General features: G+C 39.4%; 3 protein-coding genes across 15 annotated transcripts in view; 1 reads left to right on the forward strand and 2 right to left on the reverse strand.

Annotated features, from left to right (window-relative positions):
- Positions 1-17,110, forward strand: part of LOC106610073 (zinc finger protein 214) — an 844,054-nt gene that overhangs the window by 109,933 nt on the left and 717,011 nt on the right. The window lies entirely within an intron of this gene.
- LOC106610072 (neurotrophin receptor-interacting factor homolog) overlaps positions 1-17,110 on the reverse strand; it is a 437,457-nt gene that overhangs the window by 82,225 nt on the left and 338,122 nt on the right. The window lies entirely within an intron of this gene.
- LOC106610099 (zinc finger protein 148-like) lies at positions 1,660-8,359 on the reverse strand. The gene is made up of 3 exons (XM_014209266.2): positions 7,882-8,359; positions 3,422-3,552; positions 1,660-3,260 (listed from the first exon to the last, which is right to left on the reverse strand). Exons 1-3 carry the CDS (start codon positions 8,144-8,146, stop codon positions 2,052-2,054), a joined length of 1,605 nt encoding a protein of 534 aa, XP_014064741.2. The 5' UTR covers positions 8,147-8,359; the 3' UTR covers positions 1,660-2,051.

Below are 17,110 nucleotides of genomic sequence, written 5' to 3' on the forward strand. Positions count from 1 at the left end.
ATTGCAATTGTTCTCAAATGAGTGAGCGTTCATGTGCAAAGGATTAGCATGTCAATTGTTAATATTAATGAACTCTTTGTACCTCCTCAGCTGAACATTTTATGACCCATTGTTCTACAAGACACCAGCCATGCCTGTTAGCCACTAGGGCACATTACTCTACCAATTCTTTGTGATGATAATTACTGTTTGTATACTTTATGTGAATTACTTAGTTTAGTAAATAAATGATTTTAATACAATTGATGTATGGATGACTCTTAGTAAAGACTGGGTTCATGCAGATACAACAATTTACGACGTTTGGAATGAGACTGGACGCGAGGTAAAATACACCATTTAAACCAGAAGATAATCGGCCTATACTATAATAGAATATAATATATGTTATAATATAGGAAAGTTATATTAGGAAAATTATAACTTTGTAATCTGAATCATTTCCTTGGTGCCCCGATCTCCTAGTTAATTACAATTAAACGATGAACCAGTTTGATCGCGTGATAATAATTACAGGGAGTTAATTGATAAACATGTCTTCAGTTTAATGGTACCCCCAAAGACACGACAGCAGAGAACTCTACATATGGAGTTTTTCTTTATCAATTACCTGGTCAAGTTAAGATGTGTGTTTTTGTATGCAAACATAAGTTGCTCTATGCTATAATTATTTCTCCCTTACCTTGCTCCCCCATCTTTAGTCCACTCAGCAGATCAATGCTCTCTGGTTCATCTTCTATTGTCTCCTCTTTGACCAGCAGCAGATCAGGCTTCCCATCCTCCATGTCTACTGACTGTAAGAGATACAGAGTGAGAGGATGTTGGATCAAGAAATCTGATATGAGCACCCTGCTATGGAGCATCTTCTGATTGGGCAAAGAGGGATTGCTTTGAGTACTATGCAAACATGTTAGTTGATTTGATTACTTGACACTCTTTCATGGTTTGATAATTCAAACATAAGGTCCCACACTTAAGACAACATTCATCTAGACCTGGGCCCGTACCTAGAAAGAGTCTCAAAGTAGAAGTGCTGATCAAGGATCAGGTCCTTATCTATCTACATAGTCTAATTCATTAGGATCTAAAAGGCAAAACCATTCAGACAGTAGTTCACAGTGGGCTCACCTCAGTGAGACTGTGTGTGGTCCTGTGCTGCTCAGCTGGTTCCTCTGTGGGTTCAGGAGGAGGTGTAGTCTGGTTGTCCTCCGTCACCATGGTCTCCTCAGGGTTCCCCAGACCCTCCTCACAACCATCCTCCTTCACCAGCAGCACCTCTGGACCCTCATCCTCCTGGAAGAGACAGGTGATGCAGATTACACAGACATACACTCCCTCAGGTACGTACACACAGATAATAAACACACTTTCAACATGGAGTGTTTATCCATCCCCACTACATGAGTCCTATACTGTAGTTATAGAATGACTTCACTGTTGTTAAACCCATCATGGTGGACATAAATATGATGGGTGGGTAAATATGAGTCAGCTATGATAAGTAAAAAGTAATCATCAGACAAACTTGACTAAACTATATAGAATTGTACAGTAAGTGTTATTGTGTAAGTATATTTAAGTGTATATTTGTTATAAAGCACTGTCAGGTGTATGCAGAATAGGGTGAGATCAGATGTGATGTATACTGACGAAAATCAATGAAAGTCTTGGAATTAAAAGTCCCATTTTGTGTTTATTAAACATAAACAAGTTTTAAATACACTATATATGAATACCACATATACACATATCAACAAAAAATGTATAACTTGCATACATTTTCTCATGAAAAATGTATTGGAAAAACATTTTGTAGTTTAATAGAAGTAATGAAATAGACATTTGTGAACATCATATAGCCTACACAGTACAAACACAATATGTATCAGACTTTAGGATTATATATCACACAATGTCTGGATGCAATATTCTACCCAGGAATATTCAACAATGAAATCTGTTAATCCAAATGTATCTGTGGACCTTTTCTGCTGACAACCGTGAAAATGTAAATTTGTCTTTAATGCAGTGTTTGATGTAAATGTCAGAAGCTATAGAGTGGAATGGTTTTTCTGCTGGTGTATCCTGAGGTAGCTCCTCTCTGAGAACCTCTTCCTGCAGTGAGTACAGGCAAACGGCCTCTCTCGCGTGTGGACCATATGGTGCCTCTTCAGCTGGTCCTGGCGGGAGAACCGCTTCTCACACTGGGGGCAGCTGTAGGGTTTCTCCCCTGAGTGGACCCTCTGGTGCCTCTTCAGGTCACCAGCCTGGGCAAAGCACACGTGACACTGGGTACAGCTGAAGGGTTTCTCCCCAGTGTGGACCCTCTTGTGGATCTCCACCTTCTGGGGGCAGCTGAAGCCTTTGTTACAGAACATGCAGAGGAACCGTTTCTCTTTACTATTGCCTGATGTGGCTCCCCCTCCCTGAGCTCTAGACCTGTCGTTTGAGTTCAATACCTGATCGAAAAGGATGTGGCTGTGTGAATCAGAAGGCCCCATCGACGTGGACACTGGGTCGCGATCCCTGAACGCGTGTAAAAGGGAGTGGGTGGCGACATTTTGATTTGTCTCTAAGCTTTCCCTGTAGTCTAAGAAATCTCTGCCCTGCGAGTGTCCGTCTCCTAAGTGACCATTCCATGTGGGAGGTACATTGCCCTCCAATTTTACAGTCACCTCATCTACGACTAAACCCTCACTTTTCTTATCTAGACACCCTTCAGAGTACACACTACTACTGTACCGGTTCCATTCCCCTCTAGACAGATCAGTCTGTGTCTCTAAACCCAAGGGCATGTTACCAGGGTCCATCTCTGTAGCGTAAGAACAAGACAGATCATCAACGCCAGTGTCTAATGCGTCACCATCACCATCTCCATCTCCACGGGAATGATCCATCCTCTGGCTCTGGTGAAATACCGGTAGGTACTCTGAGCCGGAAGCAGGAGGACAGCCCAGTCTCCCAAGTCTCTCTGGGTCTGATCTGTGGTCAGATCCTGTGTGTAAGAGCCTGTGTGTTACAGTTAAAGTCTCGGTGTCTGTCTTTGACTTGAGGACGGCGTTCGGCGTTCCACTGACCTCCAAGATGCTGCGTCTGGTCCTGGCCTGGGGCACGGCAGCGGTGTGTAGGTCCTCCGTGGCTACAGGGGGCATCACCCCAGCCGCTGTTTCAGTCTGGATGTCTCTGCTGTGCCGTGGGTCCTTCTCTCCTTCAGTCCTCTCCTGCTTGACCCCAGGACCTGCAGCCTCTGCATCTGCAGACTGACAAGAAGAGAGGAGGTTATTATCGGTACATGAGTTGAATTGGATAACAATGTGGTAGTGAAGTCTCAAAGTCTCCTATGGCAAATAGATGAATAGCTGACTAAAAACGGGCCACATTTGATGTACTGTCACTGTTAATGTTACATTATGACACTAACCTCTATCACGATAACGTGCTGGGTTGAGGTTCCACTCCCCTCATCAACAGTGATTGGTTGGTCATCTCTCCATGTATTGTGTCCTGCTGGCTTCACAAAGCTCCTGTGGCCTCCAGTGAGATGTCCTTCACCTGAGAGAGTGATTGGGGGAAACGGGTGGTTAAGTTAGGTACTGTCAATGCTATATTGTGCACTTGACACTGTCTACATGTGTCCCTTCTCATAAATTCTTGACATACTATTTATTGATTGATTGATTATGTTCCATGCATTACATATTTTAATTGAGTATGACAATAGGAAATTCAGTAAATCAAGAATCTGGTTAGAATATGATAATATGAATTGAGTTAGAATATAATATTGTGTCTCTGTGTTAGAATAATTCATTCTTAATTGACCTGCCTGGTAAATACATTTTTTTGCAAGATAGCTAAGTAATCAGGGGAAGTACTACATCAGTTCCGGCCCCAGGCACAAGTGACATAAGCGGTCACTTAGGGGCCCCATCCACTAGTGCCCCCCCAAAAAGTATATATGGAGTGCCTTGAGAAAGTATTGACACCCCTTGACTTTTTCCACATTTTGTTGTGTTACAGCCTGAATTTAAAATTAACTAAACCTGGATTTTTGGGGGGGTCACTGGTCTACAAACAATACCCCATAATGTCAAAGTGGAATTATGTTTTGGGGATTTTTTTAAAACAAATTAAATTAAGAGAGTAAAGTAATAAGTATTCAAGCATAAATAAGTTCAGGATAAACATTTTCTTAACAGGTCACATAATAAGTTGTATGGACTCACTTTGTGTGCAATAATAGTGTTTAACATTCTTTTTTTTAATGAATAACTCATCTCTGTACCCCACACATAGAATTATCTGTAAGGTCTCAGTCGAAGAAGTGAATTGAAAACACAGATTCAACCACAAAGACCAGGGAGGTTTTCGAAATACCTTGCAAAGAAGGGCACTTATTGGTAGATGGATAAAAAAAAACTAAACATGCATTGAATATCCCTTTGAACATGGTGAAGTTATGAATTACACTTTGAATGGTGTATCAATACACCCAGTCACTACAAAGATACAGGTGCCCTTACTAACTCAGTTGCCAAAGAGGAAGAAAACCGCTTATGGTTTAATGACTGTGATAGGAAAAACTGAGGATGGATCAACAACATCAGTCTGCTTTCCAACAGACACAGGGAGATTAATTTACCTTTCAGCAGGACAATAACCTTAAACACAAGGACAAATCTGCACTGGAGTTGCTTACCAAGAAGACAGTGAATGTTCCTGAGTGGCTGTGTTTAATTTTCTTAAATCTATGGCAAGAAGAACTGAAAACTACAACAACTTATTTGAACAACAACCTATTTGACAGAGCTTGAACCATTTTTAATAATTAGCAAATGTTGCACAATCCAGGTGTGGAATGCTTTTAGAGACTTACCCAGAAAGACTCACAGCTGTCATCGCTGCCAAAGGTAAGTCTACAAAGTATTGACTCAGGGGTGTGAATACTTGTGTAAATTAGATATTTCTGTATTTCATTTTCAATACATTTGCTAAGATTTTCAAAAACATGTTTTCAGTTTGTTATTATGGTGTAGTGTGTAGATTGGTGAGAAGCAATTATAATTAAATCCATTTTGAATTCATGCTGTAACACAACAAAATGTGGAATAAGCCAAGTGGTATGAATACTTGAACGGCCAGTTTATTAGGTATAGCGCCTCATTCACGAAAATGTGACAACGGAAGGCAGGCTTCATAAGTGCCGCACACACCACTTGGAGGCAGTATGCATTTTGAAAACATTTTCTGTACCCCATGGCAACACGTGTAGAATTGCAGGAAATTAACTCTAAAACATTCTCTGCCCTCCAACTTTTGCGTATGGCCCCCAAAAGGTTAGGGCCAGCCCCAGCGCTGCCAGAAAACGTGTGGCGAGACAGTATTTGTCCCAGTACTTTTCAATTTCAAAGCAGCAGCAGCAACAAATGCGTTTACCAGACATATTCATTAGTTAATGTCATAGAAAAAATGTTTTGCAACGGAAAAGAAAGCAGACGTTTCTTTTTGGACAAGTTTTCATAGTACCTCCCCCAATTTCAGCCTGTTTTCCTCCGTTTTGTCTAGTGACGCGGTAGCCCCATGCTTGTTGTGACAGGTGGATTCACTTGTCAGTCACAGTGGTCTCCTAGCTACAGCCTCCAAAGCCTCATCAACCACTCCTCTCAACAACTAGTTTGGTTGCACCAGCACCTCGTCAAAGACGGTACAGTATGAAGATAGGCAGAAACGGCTTATCCAATAGAAATCCCTGATCACGCATGTAGGCGACGTCATTGCAACGTTGGCTAGCTTTACTCATGCGCAGAAATATGTAGTCGAGGTAATATGTACATGTAGGTAGAGTTAAAGTGACTATGCATAGATAATAAACAGAGTAGCAGCAGCATAACAGAGAGGAGGGGGGAAGGGGGGGACAATGGAAATAGTCTGGGTAGCCATTTGATTAGCTGTTCAGGAGTCTTATGGCTTAGGGGTAGAAGCTGTTAAGAAAACTTTTGGACCTAGACTTGGTGCTCCGGTACCACTTGCTGTGCGGTAGCAGAGAGAACAGTCGATGACTAGGGTGACCATTTTTAGGGCCTTCCTCTGACACCGCCTGGCATAGTGGTCCTGGAAGGCAGGAAGCTTGGCCCCAGTGATGTACTGGGCCGTTAGCACTACCCTCTGTAGTGCCTTGCGGTCGGAGGCCGAGCAGTTGCCATAGCAGGCAGTGATGCAACCAGTCAGGATGCTCTCGATGGTGCAGCTGTAGAACTTTTTGAGGATCCATGCCAAATCTTTTCAGTCTCCTTAGGGGGAATAGGCTTTGTTCCAGAAACAGCCTACCCGACCACTCGGAGGCGTCCGCATGGTCCTAAAGCACACCGTTGCCTCGTTTTGTATCACATTCCAATGATAAAACTGGGGGGGACAAAAATGCAATTTCAGAATGTGGAGGGGACGTGTGTCCCCAGTGATAGTTGCATCCCCTGATTTAGACTCAGAGAATAAATGTGTTTGGCACAGGATAAAGATTAAACGATCTGCTGCTGCTACCCAAGATCAAGGGATACTGAAGTTCCTGAAAAGGTTAGTCAGCCAGTTTATTAGTCCAGTAATGTTTGTTTGCATAATATTTTATTTCCACTGCTGGTGATTATTCAAATGTTTCTGGAGCAAATTTCCCTGCCTTAAAAGTAAAAAACCTACAAATTCCACCACAGCGCAGTCTACACAGACAATGTGAACACATTTGTCCAACCATAACAGATGCATAGCTAATGCAGAAAGAGAGAATTGCTGGATTCTAGCACCACCATAACCTTCGCAAATACAGAGATAGGCAGCCATCAGGGCGTCAGTCTTGATTACCAAAGTAATTTTCCAATTGTTTCGTTCTGAACAGAACCATCCTTTTTTTGGTTCCGTTCCACTGTTCCGACCAGCAAAATACATTTGTGAACCGGTTCGGACCAAAGAAAAATACCGGATTATATACTTCCTTTTTAAACCTATGAAATATAATTTTGTTATTTTCCGGTTTTCTGTTCTGTTCCCTGAACTGGTAATGCAGGTTTGGTTAGAAGAGTGCAATAGAATGAGTGATATTCAATAAAATATACTGAAAAGGGGGATATTATTTTCAATTAAACTTTAGAAAGTAGTTGATTTAATGATTGAATATATGGATTTTACAGGCAATCAGTTCCTACAGTGAGCACCAGGAAACCAATCTCTGGTGGGACAGATTGAGCCCAGGACAACAACACAAGGTTAGTGGTTTTATGACTTACACATAAAAAACTGTTACAAAGTATACTGTGAGTGTTAAATGTAACCCTGCCTTACATAAAGATTACAGAATGAATAATTGCAGAAGAGCACTGTAATTAGATGAACAAATAGGTTTCGTGACATTAAATTAAGACTTTCAAACCTGTCTGCTTAACATTGTGTATAGAGTGAAATGAATATTTAAAGACATTGTAACCATTCTTTGCATAACGCTCAGCCCTGCTATAGTAGTTCACTAAACTACAGAGCATGGTGTCCATTAAAGTTGTCTTCTCTGGCTCTTTTGATATCTGATTTAGAATGAATAACAACAAGGTTTGCGGTAGTTTGAAAGGGTTTGATCCACCTTAGGCCAGGAGTGTTTCCAATTCACATGACCCCAAAAAGTCCAAGCCCTATAGTCATAACACAGATGAAAAGGGAAGCTATCTATAACAATATTTTGTCATAGCCTAGGAATAGGACCCAGAGTTTTACCTGACCAGGAAAAACTCAAAACAATCAACCCGTCTATTGCATACTATCCAAAAACGGACCAAGTCACAATTCTGGGTAACATCTGAACACATGCGCAGAGGGGAGCTGGACAATTTATGCAAAATGTACCTCTTGCCATTCCTCTGTATCGGTCGAGGATCTTGACACTACTGGGACGACTGGTAAGGACGCGCTCCCGTGCCACCTTCAGTTCCAATATCTGTAGTTTCCGCCGCAATCCCCTGTTTTCTTTCTGGCTTTGAGACATTTCCAAACGAAACACTGCATAGTCGTCGTCTACGAGTTTACAGATCTCTGCCACGGCTGCATTCGCTAGCACCTCTATGATGGAGGCTATTTGAGTGTGAAAACCCATACAATTAACGTTAGCCATTGTTGTTAGCGGCTACCTAGCTAAATAACATCTATCAACCAAGTCCTGTCTCCAACGCGAATTAATAACTACCTGAGGTAAGTATGTAATGCTGTGCATTTAAATTAGTCATATTTTGAGTTCCATTGTGTTAATAAACTTCTAAATAACAATAAAACCGCTAACGTGGAAATGGTTATTGGTCACTGTTTACTTCTGTTTACTACTACTACTTCTTCTTTGATGAAGTTTAACGGCAGTTGGCATCCAATAAATGTTGCCTTACCGCCACCTACTAGACTGGAGTATAACTCCCTTATACTTTGCTTTAAACAATTGTTTAATAAGAATAATACAACAAATACCCTACCATCTAACACTACACTCACACAAAAATTAAATAATAATAATAAAAACATACTCCACTATTTAAAATCTATTTAGTCCTACTCCAGGCCAACAGCCTGAAAGGATGGGACACCACCACTTAACACACCCTGTAACTCTTCTGATGTCAAGTCTCACACACCCAAATACCTCTCTGCAGCTGCCACCACAAAAATCCAATATTACTGAAACATATCACTTGTTGGTTTATCCCTCTGTACTGGTACAGATCTACAACTCACACCACTCCTCTCAGGATCACCCCCCTTGACCCATCTTCCTCTACTTTCTTCACTGCCTTAGCATAAAACAACTCTGACCCTGGAAACCTCAACCTGCCTCTCTCACACTGGACATTTCTGATCCCCAGCCCCATGGGCACCCCTACAATTAACACATAGCACTACTTTTCCCAATGCTACACATTCCTTTGTCTCATGCCCTTCCGCACACTTCTCACACCTAGGAACCTCCCTACACACTGCTGTCACATGCCCATTAGCTTGACACCTGTATTAACATAATGTATTCAGCACAAAAGCTCATACAGGATAACTTATATCCTAACATCACTTTGTTGGGCAAAGACTCAACATCAAAACTCAGAAGAACAGAAAATGACTTCTGTTTCTTCACTCATGCCACCCTGTCTGCGTCCCACCAAGCAACGAGCATCACAAACACCGGAATTTTTATTTTTTTATTTAACCAGGTAACCAGGTTGAGAACAAGTTCTCATTTACAACTGCGACCTGGCCAAGATAAAACAAAGCAGTGCGACAAAAACAACAACACAGAGTTATACATGGGATAAACAAATGTGCAGTCAATAACACAACAGAAGAAGAAAAAAATAGAAGAATCTATGTACAACGTGTGCAAATATAGAAGAGTAGGGTGGTAGGTAATAAATACGCCATAGAGGCAAAATAATTACAATTTAGCATTAACACTGGAGTGATTCATGTGCATATGATGATGTGCAAGTAGAGATACTGGGGTGCAAGATGGTAAGTAATAATATGGGGATGAGGTAGTTGGGTTTGCTATTTACAGATTGGCTGTGTACAGGTACAGTGATCGGTAAGCTGCTCTAGCAGCTGATGCTTAAAGTTAGAGAGGGAGATAAGACTCCAGCTTCAGTGATTTTTGCAATTCATTACAGTCATTGGCAGCAGAGAACTGGAAGGAAAGGCGGCCAAAGGAAGTGTTGGCTTTGGGGATGACCGGTGAAATATACCTGCTGGAGCGCGTGCTACGGGTGGGTGTTTCTATGGTGACCAGTGAGCTGAGATAAGGCGAGGCATCCTCGATTCCTCGATTCGCAGACCGTGCCACCCAGTATTGCGCTCTCACTTTGACCCACATTCAAGTGTCTAATTCAGTTTACACTGAACATAAATGACCTTATTTGTTGGCGTCAAAGCTCAAGGGGTGTGGTTAAATTAAAAAGGCAGGCGCGCTGTTGTTCGAATTACGGTAGTGCTATTACGGGTGTGTTCGTAAATTCACTCTAGCTATCTACTCCGATTTCAGAGAACTATCGTCTGAGTGTGCCAGAGCGCAGAATAACTGATGAATTTACTAACGCGCAACACCTGTTGAATATGACCAATGTCATTAAACATCGGCAAAAAAAGTAATTCAATTGTTGCCAGCAGCACAGTTACAGTCGCCAACGCTCTAGATCAGGGGCGGAAATCCCGGGGGGGACGGGGGTGACACGACCCCCCCATCCTGGGAAAAATATGATTTGTCCCCCCCAATATATCACTGAAACATAACTATGTAATTTAAATAATATTAATAATATGCAATGAAAGCAATTGTGCTGATTATAGACACTTAATAGCGCGTTTTTAAGTTTCAAAAGATTGCGACGCCCCCCCACCCTTTGCCTCACAATGGTTTGATCCACTGCCAGTTCCTTATTTGGCAAGGTAACAGAGGGGTGGTATCCACTGTCTGAAAGGCACTCAATGAACGTAACTGACGTGAGGTTAATCCAGTCAATCGCGCACACACACTAGCTGAATATGCAGAGCTAGCGAGCAAATATGAACTATTAAGCTAGCTAGTACCTATTCCATTTATGTGGCCTCGTCAAAGATGGAATCTTTGCTATCGTCAATTTATTCCAAGATCAGCATGCAGATGATGTAAGTTAGTGCTTCAAAGTCCCTGTGATAAGGTTAGCGATAAACTGAAGTCCAAACTGAACAGAACTACACTCTCTTCTACCATTGTCTTAAATATATTTAATGGTCTCGTTGCAAAAGCTAAATTGTCGCAAGGGAACTTTTATTTATTTATTTATTTTATTTCACCTTTATTTAACCCGGGTAGCAAAGATTATAGCAAACACCACTGAAACGGAATTGGTGCTCGCTAGCTTTGCAAATTCAGCTATTGTTGGAAGCCAGCCAATATGAAACAAACTATTAAAATTCCTAAAGGTTGCAGCATATGTTGTGTAAATGGTGAACTCATACAGCTGTCAACTCTTGTCATTTTAATCCGTTTCACATTTGTTAGCTACCTTTTAGATCGAATCCCAAATAGAATGATAAAAGATATGATAGAAGCCCATCTCCTACTGTAAATAACCTACATACTGTGTGTGTGTGTAGCCAGCCAGCCAGGTAGAAAAATGGCAGAAAAATAAAAGACGGACATCAGAGTATTTTTCAGTACACCAAAACGCAAAGTAAGAACTCTAGTAGCCTAATATCTCAAAGACTAGTTGATAAAATGTTCATAAGAAAGAAATGAAATTCTAATGGAAATGTTTCGCAATGATGTCATTAGGCAGAGCAGGCAACAGATGGCACACAGACAGCAGAGTTGGGGACAGATATGCAGGGACAGACTGGCAGAGACAGGGAGTCTCAGGTAAGTTTGTTGAGTCTTTGTTTGGCAACATTATGAAAGGTTCTCAATTTTTTTGACTTGTAAAATAGGAACATAATTGGAAAATGCCATGGATACCCCCACTCTCAACTTAAACTGGTGACTGAACTAAGATTTGTTAAAGGCAATGGTATTGCTGTTGTGATTAGTTGTGTAGTTTTGGGTACAGGTAGTTAGGAGTACGGCAAACACCTTATTTCTTTGGTTCCTCAATATACATTTACCATATTACAATGTAGGCTATGTGTTACAGCACTACTTTTGGTGTCCCCCTCAGGAATTGCTCTTGAGAAAATTTCATGTAATTGTCCCCTCCAAAGTTGATATCAGATTTTCGCCCCTGCTCTAGATAACATGAAAACAGCCTAACTAGCTTGGGTGAGAAAATGGTCAGAGTGAGGTGTTCTCTCATTTATGTCTGGAAGTAGCTAGCTAACTTTATTTAGCCAGTTAGCTTGGGTGCGGTTGTGAGGTCAGAACGCTTGGTTCAATTCTACTCCTCGGCCAGAGCGTCCAGTGTACGGACTAAGGTTCTATTTGCATTTTTCGTCAAAATTAAGTTATTGACATAGCCTTGTTCTGTTCAGTGTTCTCTACCTAAGATAGTACTCTAAATACCCAAATAAATTTTATTAAGTTCAAAAGAATACAATATCAAAATTGCTGGCACCATTCAAAACAATGAGGATTCGGGAACTTTAAAGACAATTATCTCAGAATCATCGTTTTGCAGATAGAACCTTATACTCCTAAGTTCTTACATCAAATCTCTACCTTTCAATGCCAGAGCAAACTGGTTTAGAAAGAACAGTGTGTTGGCAAGAATAGTGCAGAAAATTATATTATTTTATTCCATCTACTCAGTAAGGTAAATATTAAAGTGTCCTTGTTCTAGCCTAGGTTTACTGTCTCTAAACACAAATATTTACACAAGCCTGTTTCAAATGACAAGTTAACAGAGGGTTAATAAGGGGTATGTGGTTAATTACCCTCCTAAACAGAAGTTAAAGGCCCATTGCAGTCAAAAACGTGATTTACCTGTGTTTTATATACATTTCCACACTGAAGTTGTAATAATACTGTGTAGTTACATACAGACTTGAAATCATTGGCCACTCTAACAAATGGATCACTAGTCACTTTATTAATGCCACTTTAATAATGATGTTTACATATCTTGCATTACTCATCTCAAATGTATATACTGTATTTTGTACCATCTATTGCATCTTACCTATGCCACTCGGCCATTGATCATCCATATATTTATATGTACATATTCTTATTCCATCCCTTTACTTAGATTTGTGTGTATTAGGTAGTTGTTGTGGAATTGTTAGATTACTTGTTGACATTGCTGCACTGTCGGAACTAGAAGCACAAGCATTTCGCTACACTCGCAATAACATTTGCTAACCATGGGCGTGTGACCAATAAAATTTGATTTGATAATTGTGAAAATTATGATAATGCCCTTTGTGTAAGAGCTGTTTGAAAATACATTTCTGTCTGTTTTGGTGGGATGGAGTTTTGGCCTTCCATGGTGACATCACCATGCTGTAAATTAGTTAATAGATCATTTTCAATTAAACGTCACAATACGGGGCCTCCCGAGTGGCACAGCGGTCTAAGGCTGCATCGCAGTGCTAGAGGTGTTACTACAGACCCGGGTTCATTCCCGGGCTAGCAAAGCAAACACAATTTATCTTGCTTCATCAGAGATTAGGCTTTTGGAAAGGGCTTGACATCAGCACTATAGATGGCATGCAAATCAAACAATATTTGGATATAGCCATCTAGTTTATCCCCTGGAAGTTAGCTTGTTAACCAGCCATATTGACGTGATCTCTTATTAGCTTGCTAGCCAATTTGATGTGGTCCATCATACAATGTAGCCTATATCATGTCTGTCAGCAGCAATCGTGATTAAACACTCTTATAAACAATGTTGAAAAGGGGATCATGTTAGCTAACTTCCCTAGGTAGGCCTACATTGCTTGGGTCTACTTACCACTCACTATATGTTTAGCCAACTGTACAAAGTTTTACATGGAATAATCAGAAATGTGTAGGTCTGACGATTCTCTTCAAGAGGTGATGCAATAATGACAATAGTTAACATTTATTTAACAAGCCATTAAACGGCACGCAGTTGTCAATGGTTTTAGCGGAGCTGTGGGTCTCCTTGCCCCCCAGCAGGCAAATTTGAAAGCTCTACACCTTAAAAAAATTATTAAAACAACCTATAGACCAAGAAAGAGAGTTCCAAACCTCTCTGCCAATAACAGCTCATTTTCTGTTTTCCTCTACCCACTCAGACCACTCTAACAGTCCTTGCAAATTTCTTGAGAAATTGTTCTTTGCTAAGAAGTTGTTTATTTTTGACAGTTTTAATGTAAAACAATCACAGTAAGGTACCTAATTATTACCCAGAAATGATTTGATATTGAGATAAAAATGGCAGCATTGGATCTTTAAAAGAATGTACACTCCCCAGTTTGTAGAGACAAGTCAGTCTAGCATATCAAGTACAGGTGCAAATGTGTTCATGTTTAATATTTCAAACAGCTTGTGGTCAAGGACTAGATAAGCTTGTGAGCTCTGTTTTTTTAAATAAACAATTAAGAGGGACTTGACTTGAGCATGTTTTGGTCGTTGTTGCAGGTAGCCTAGCGGTTAAGAGCATTGGACCAGTAACCGAAAGGAATCCCAGAGCAGACTAGTTGAAAATAATATGTTGATGTGCCCTTGAGCAAGGCACTTAACCTTAATTGCTTCAGTAAGTCGCTCTTGATAAGAGCGCCTGCTAAATCAGTGGTTCCCAAACTACGGGGTTCACTCAGTCCGGCTTTCAACTTACATTTGAAAGTTGTAATAGTAGAATGCACAAGGTGAAATTTCGAAATTGGGTAGTGCATCATCAGTATTCCTCTTGTCATGTTAGTCATTGCATACCTTAGGGAGCTATTTAGAACTTGTCAGAAATGTCCAGATCAACTAGGTCATGTCAGCTAACATTTTTTAGTCCATAGATTTTGTAGTAATGTTCGAGTCACTCAAATATCACATAAATACACATTAGACATGGCAAAATGTATAGAATTGCTTTAAAATTTGCTTTGAAATGTCAAAATGTTCTCGTACCCATAGAAATAGGCCGCAGGATGATCCCCAATGCTGGAAGGGGTGGGGGGGGGGTCTGGGAACACAAAGCGCTTCCCACACGTGGGGCAGGTTTACGTCATAACGCTTTTTTAAATGTTTTTTTTATTTTTATTAACAAATATCAACAAACAAAAGAGGAATAGTCACATGCAAACAAGCATACATACAAACTATTTACATTGCCAGGAATCCTAAACAAACAAATCATATTCATTAATAATACAACAAGTTTTAATTGCCTTTTTGTTTTTCATTTTAGTTAAAGTAGTACCATATTGTTAAAATTCATTTATAAAGTGAAAAAAGTTTGGTTTTGAATTAGACCATTTGCATTTGTGAATATGAAATTTACCTAGTATTATTAGCAGTTGAATTAAATATACTACATCTTTATCTATGTGAGAATTTCTGAAATAAATAATTATATCAAAACATTAAATAGTTCAACCTGTCCTATATTTTTGTAACAAAATTCTGTATGTCAATCCCAAAGATTATAATATAAATACAGGCAAAAAACAAATGCAAAATGGTCTCCTCCATTCCACAGAAATCACAGTTAGTCAATAGTCAATAGTCAATATTTAGCTTGGATCTTTCCAAAACATGTTTCACAGGATAAATTCTATGTAACATTTTAAATGAAACTTCCTTTACTTTGTTACTGATACAATATTTGTTAGCAATTTTCCATGCTTTCCCCCACTGTATATCACCATAGATATTTGACCAAAAGAATCTTGCTGAGGAAATTGTAGTATCACAAACAATATCCCTAATCTGTTTATTACTACATTTATCTTTGATGTTAATATTGCCAACGAATATATTTTCATGTAAATCTATGTTACCTACATCAACCACAGAGGAATTTAAAAGAGATACAACCCCCCTTGGAATCGCATCAAAAACAATTGCATATTCTTTTGGGGTTATTGGAATTTTAAACTTATCAAGAAATTCCCCATATGAGAGTAGATATCCATCCTCATTCAGTAACTGACCAACCAAAATAACTTTATTCTCAAACCAGTTGCGAAAAAAAAGAGACTTATTTTTAAATTGTATATCTTTGTTGTTCCATATAAAGTATATGTGAGGGGAAAACGTGTTTATACGCTAACATCCAAGCTAAAATTGCCTGCTTATGGAATTTGGCCAACTTTACTGGGATTTTATCAACATCAAAATTACATCGAAGCAAAAATTCTAAACCACCAACAGAGTCAAATAAATACTCAGGGAAGACATTCCAAATACTGTTCTGGTTGTTAACATACTTCAGAATTCAATTTATTTTAAAAGTATTATTTAGAGTATTGAAATCTAAAACCTCAAGACCTTGTTCTTGGGTATTAGTGAGAATATCTTTTCGTAGATAGTGAGGCTTGTTCCTCTAAATAAAATTATAAAGAATCTTATCTAAGTCCTTTACAATTTTAGGGGGTAAGTCAAGTGATAACGAGATATAAACCGATGTGGATAACCCTTCAGCTTTGGACAGTAAAACCCGACCGTATAATGAAATATCTCTCACCAACCAGAGGTTCAGTTTCTTCTTTGTTTTCTCAATAATGGGGTTAAAGTTTAATTCACTCCTTTGTTTTTCATCCTTACATATAACAATTCCAAGATAAGTAACCTGATCTTTAACTGGGATACCATATACTTGAGTGGAAATAAGACTGACTTATTGATATTTATTTTGAAACCCGAAACTAAGGAAAAGTCTTCAATACAGGAAACTGCTTTAGAAACCTCATTCCTGTCTCTCAAAAATATGGTGGTATCATCAGCCAGTTGACATAGTTTAAAATTCATTGCCAAGTGCTGATACACCTTGAAAATTCCCTTTCTTGATATGAAGAGCCATAATTTGAGTAACCAATAAAAATAAAAATGGACTAATTGGGCAGCCCTGCCTAATGCCACGGCCAATATCAAATCTGTGGGATGTCCCGTGAGCTAATTTTACAGAGCTAGTACAACCACTATATAAAGTTTGGACTGCTTTAAAAAAAAAGTCACCAAACCCCAAAAAACATATTCCTTTGAAAATAAACTCATGTTCTACAGTGTCAAAAGCTTTATAAAATCAACAAACATAAGAAAACTATCATCAAGGATGAGGTCATTATAGTCAATCATATCTAAGGTCAACCTGATGTTATTACTAATGTGTCGACCATGCATAAAACCAGATTGTTCTTCATCAATTATATGATGCAAGCCTTGTTTCAACCTCTTAGCAAATACAAGGGCAAATAATTTCCCATCATTATTCAACAGGCTAATGGGTCTCCAGTTGTCTATATAAAGAGTATCCTTATTAGGTTTGGGAATCAAAGTAATTAAACCTTGCTTTAAGGAAGCCGGTAACTCCCCTTTTTCTATTGATTCTTGAAACATAGCAAGAATGAAAGGAATCAATTTATCATTGAATGCTTTATAAAACTCGCTTATTAAACCATCATTTCCAGGGGACCTATTGTCCTTAAGGCTTTTAATACAGTCTTTTATCTC

Source organism: Salmo salar, chromosome ssa08 (assembly GCF_905237065.1).
Source record: "Salmo salar chromosome ssa08, Ssal_v3.1, whole genome shotgun sequence".
NCBI lineage: Eukaryota > Metazoa > Chordata > Actinopteri > Salmoniformes > Salmonidae > Salmo > Salmo salar.

What these genes read in the sequence shown, in the direction of transcription:
- LOC106610099 (XM_014209266.2), bottom strand. Translation starts at nt 8,146, where the DNA reads ATGGCTAACGTTAATTGTATGGGTTTTCACACTCAAATAGCCTCCATC. An exon ending in ATACAGAGGAATGGCAAGAG is followed by an intron (nt 3,553 to 7,881) that starts GTACATTTTGCA and finishes TCACTCTCTCAG; the next exon opens with GTGAAGGACATCTCACTGGA. An exon ending in AGCACGTTATCGTGATAGAG is followed by an intron (nt 3,261 to 3,421) that starts GTTAGTGTCATA and finishes TCTTCTTGTCAG; the next exon opens with TCTGCAGATGCAGAGGCTGC.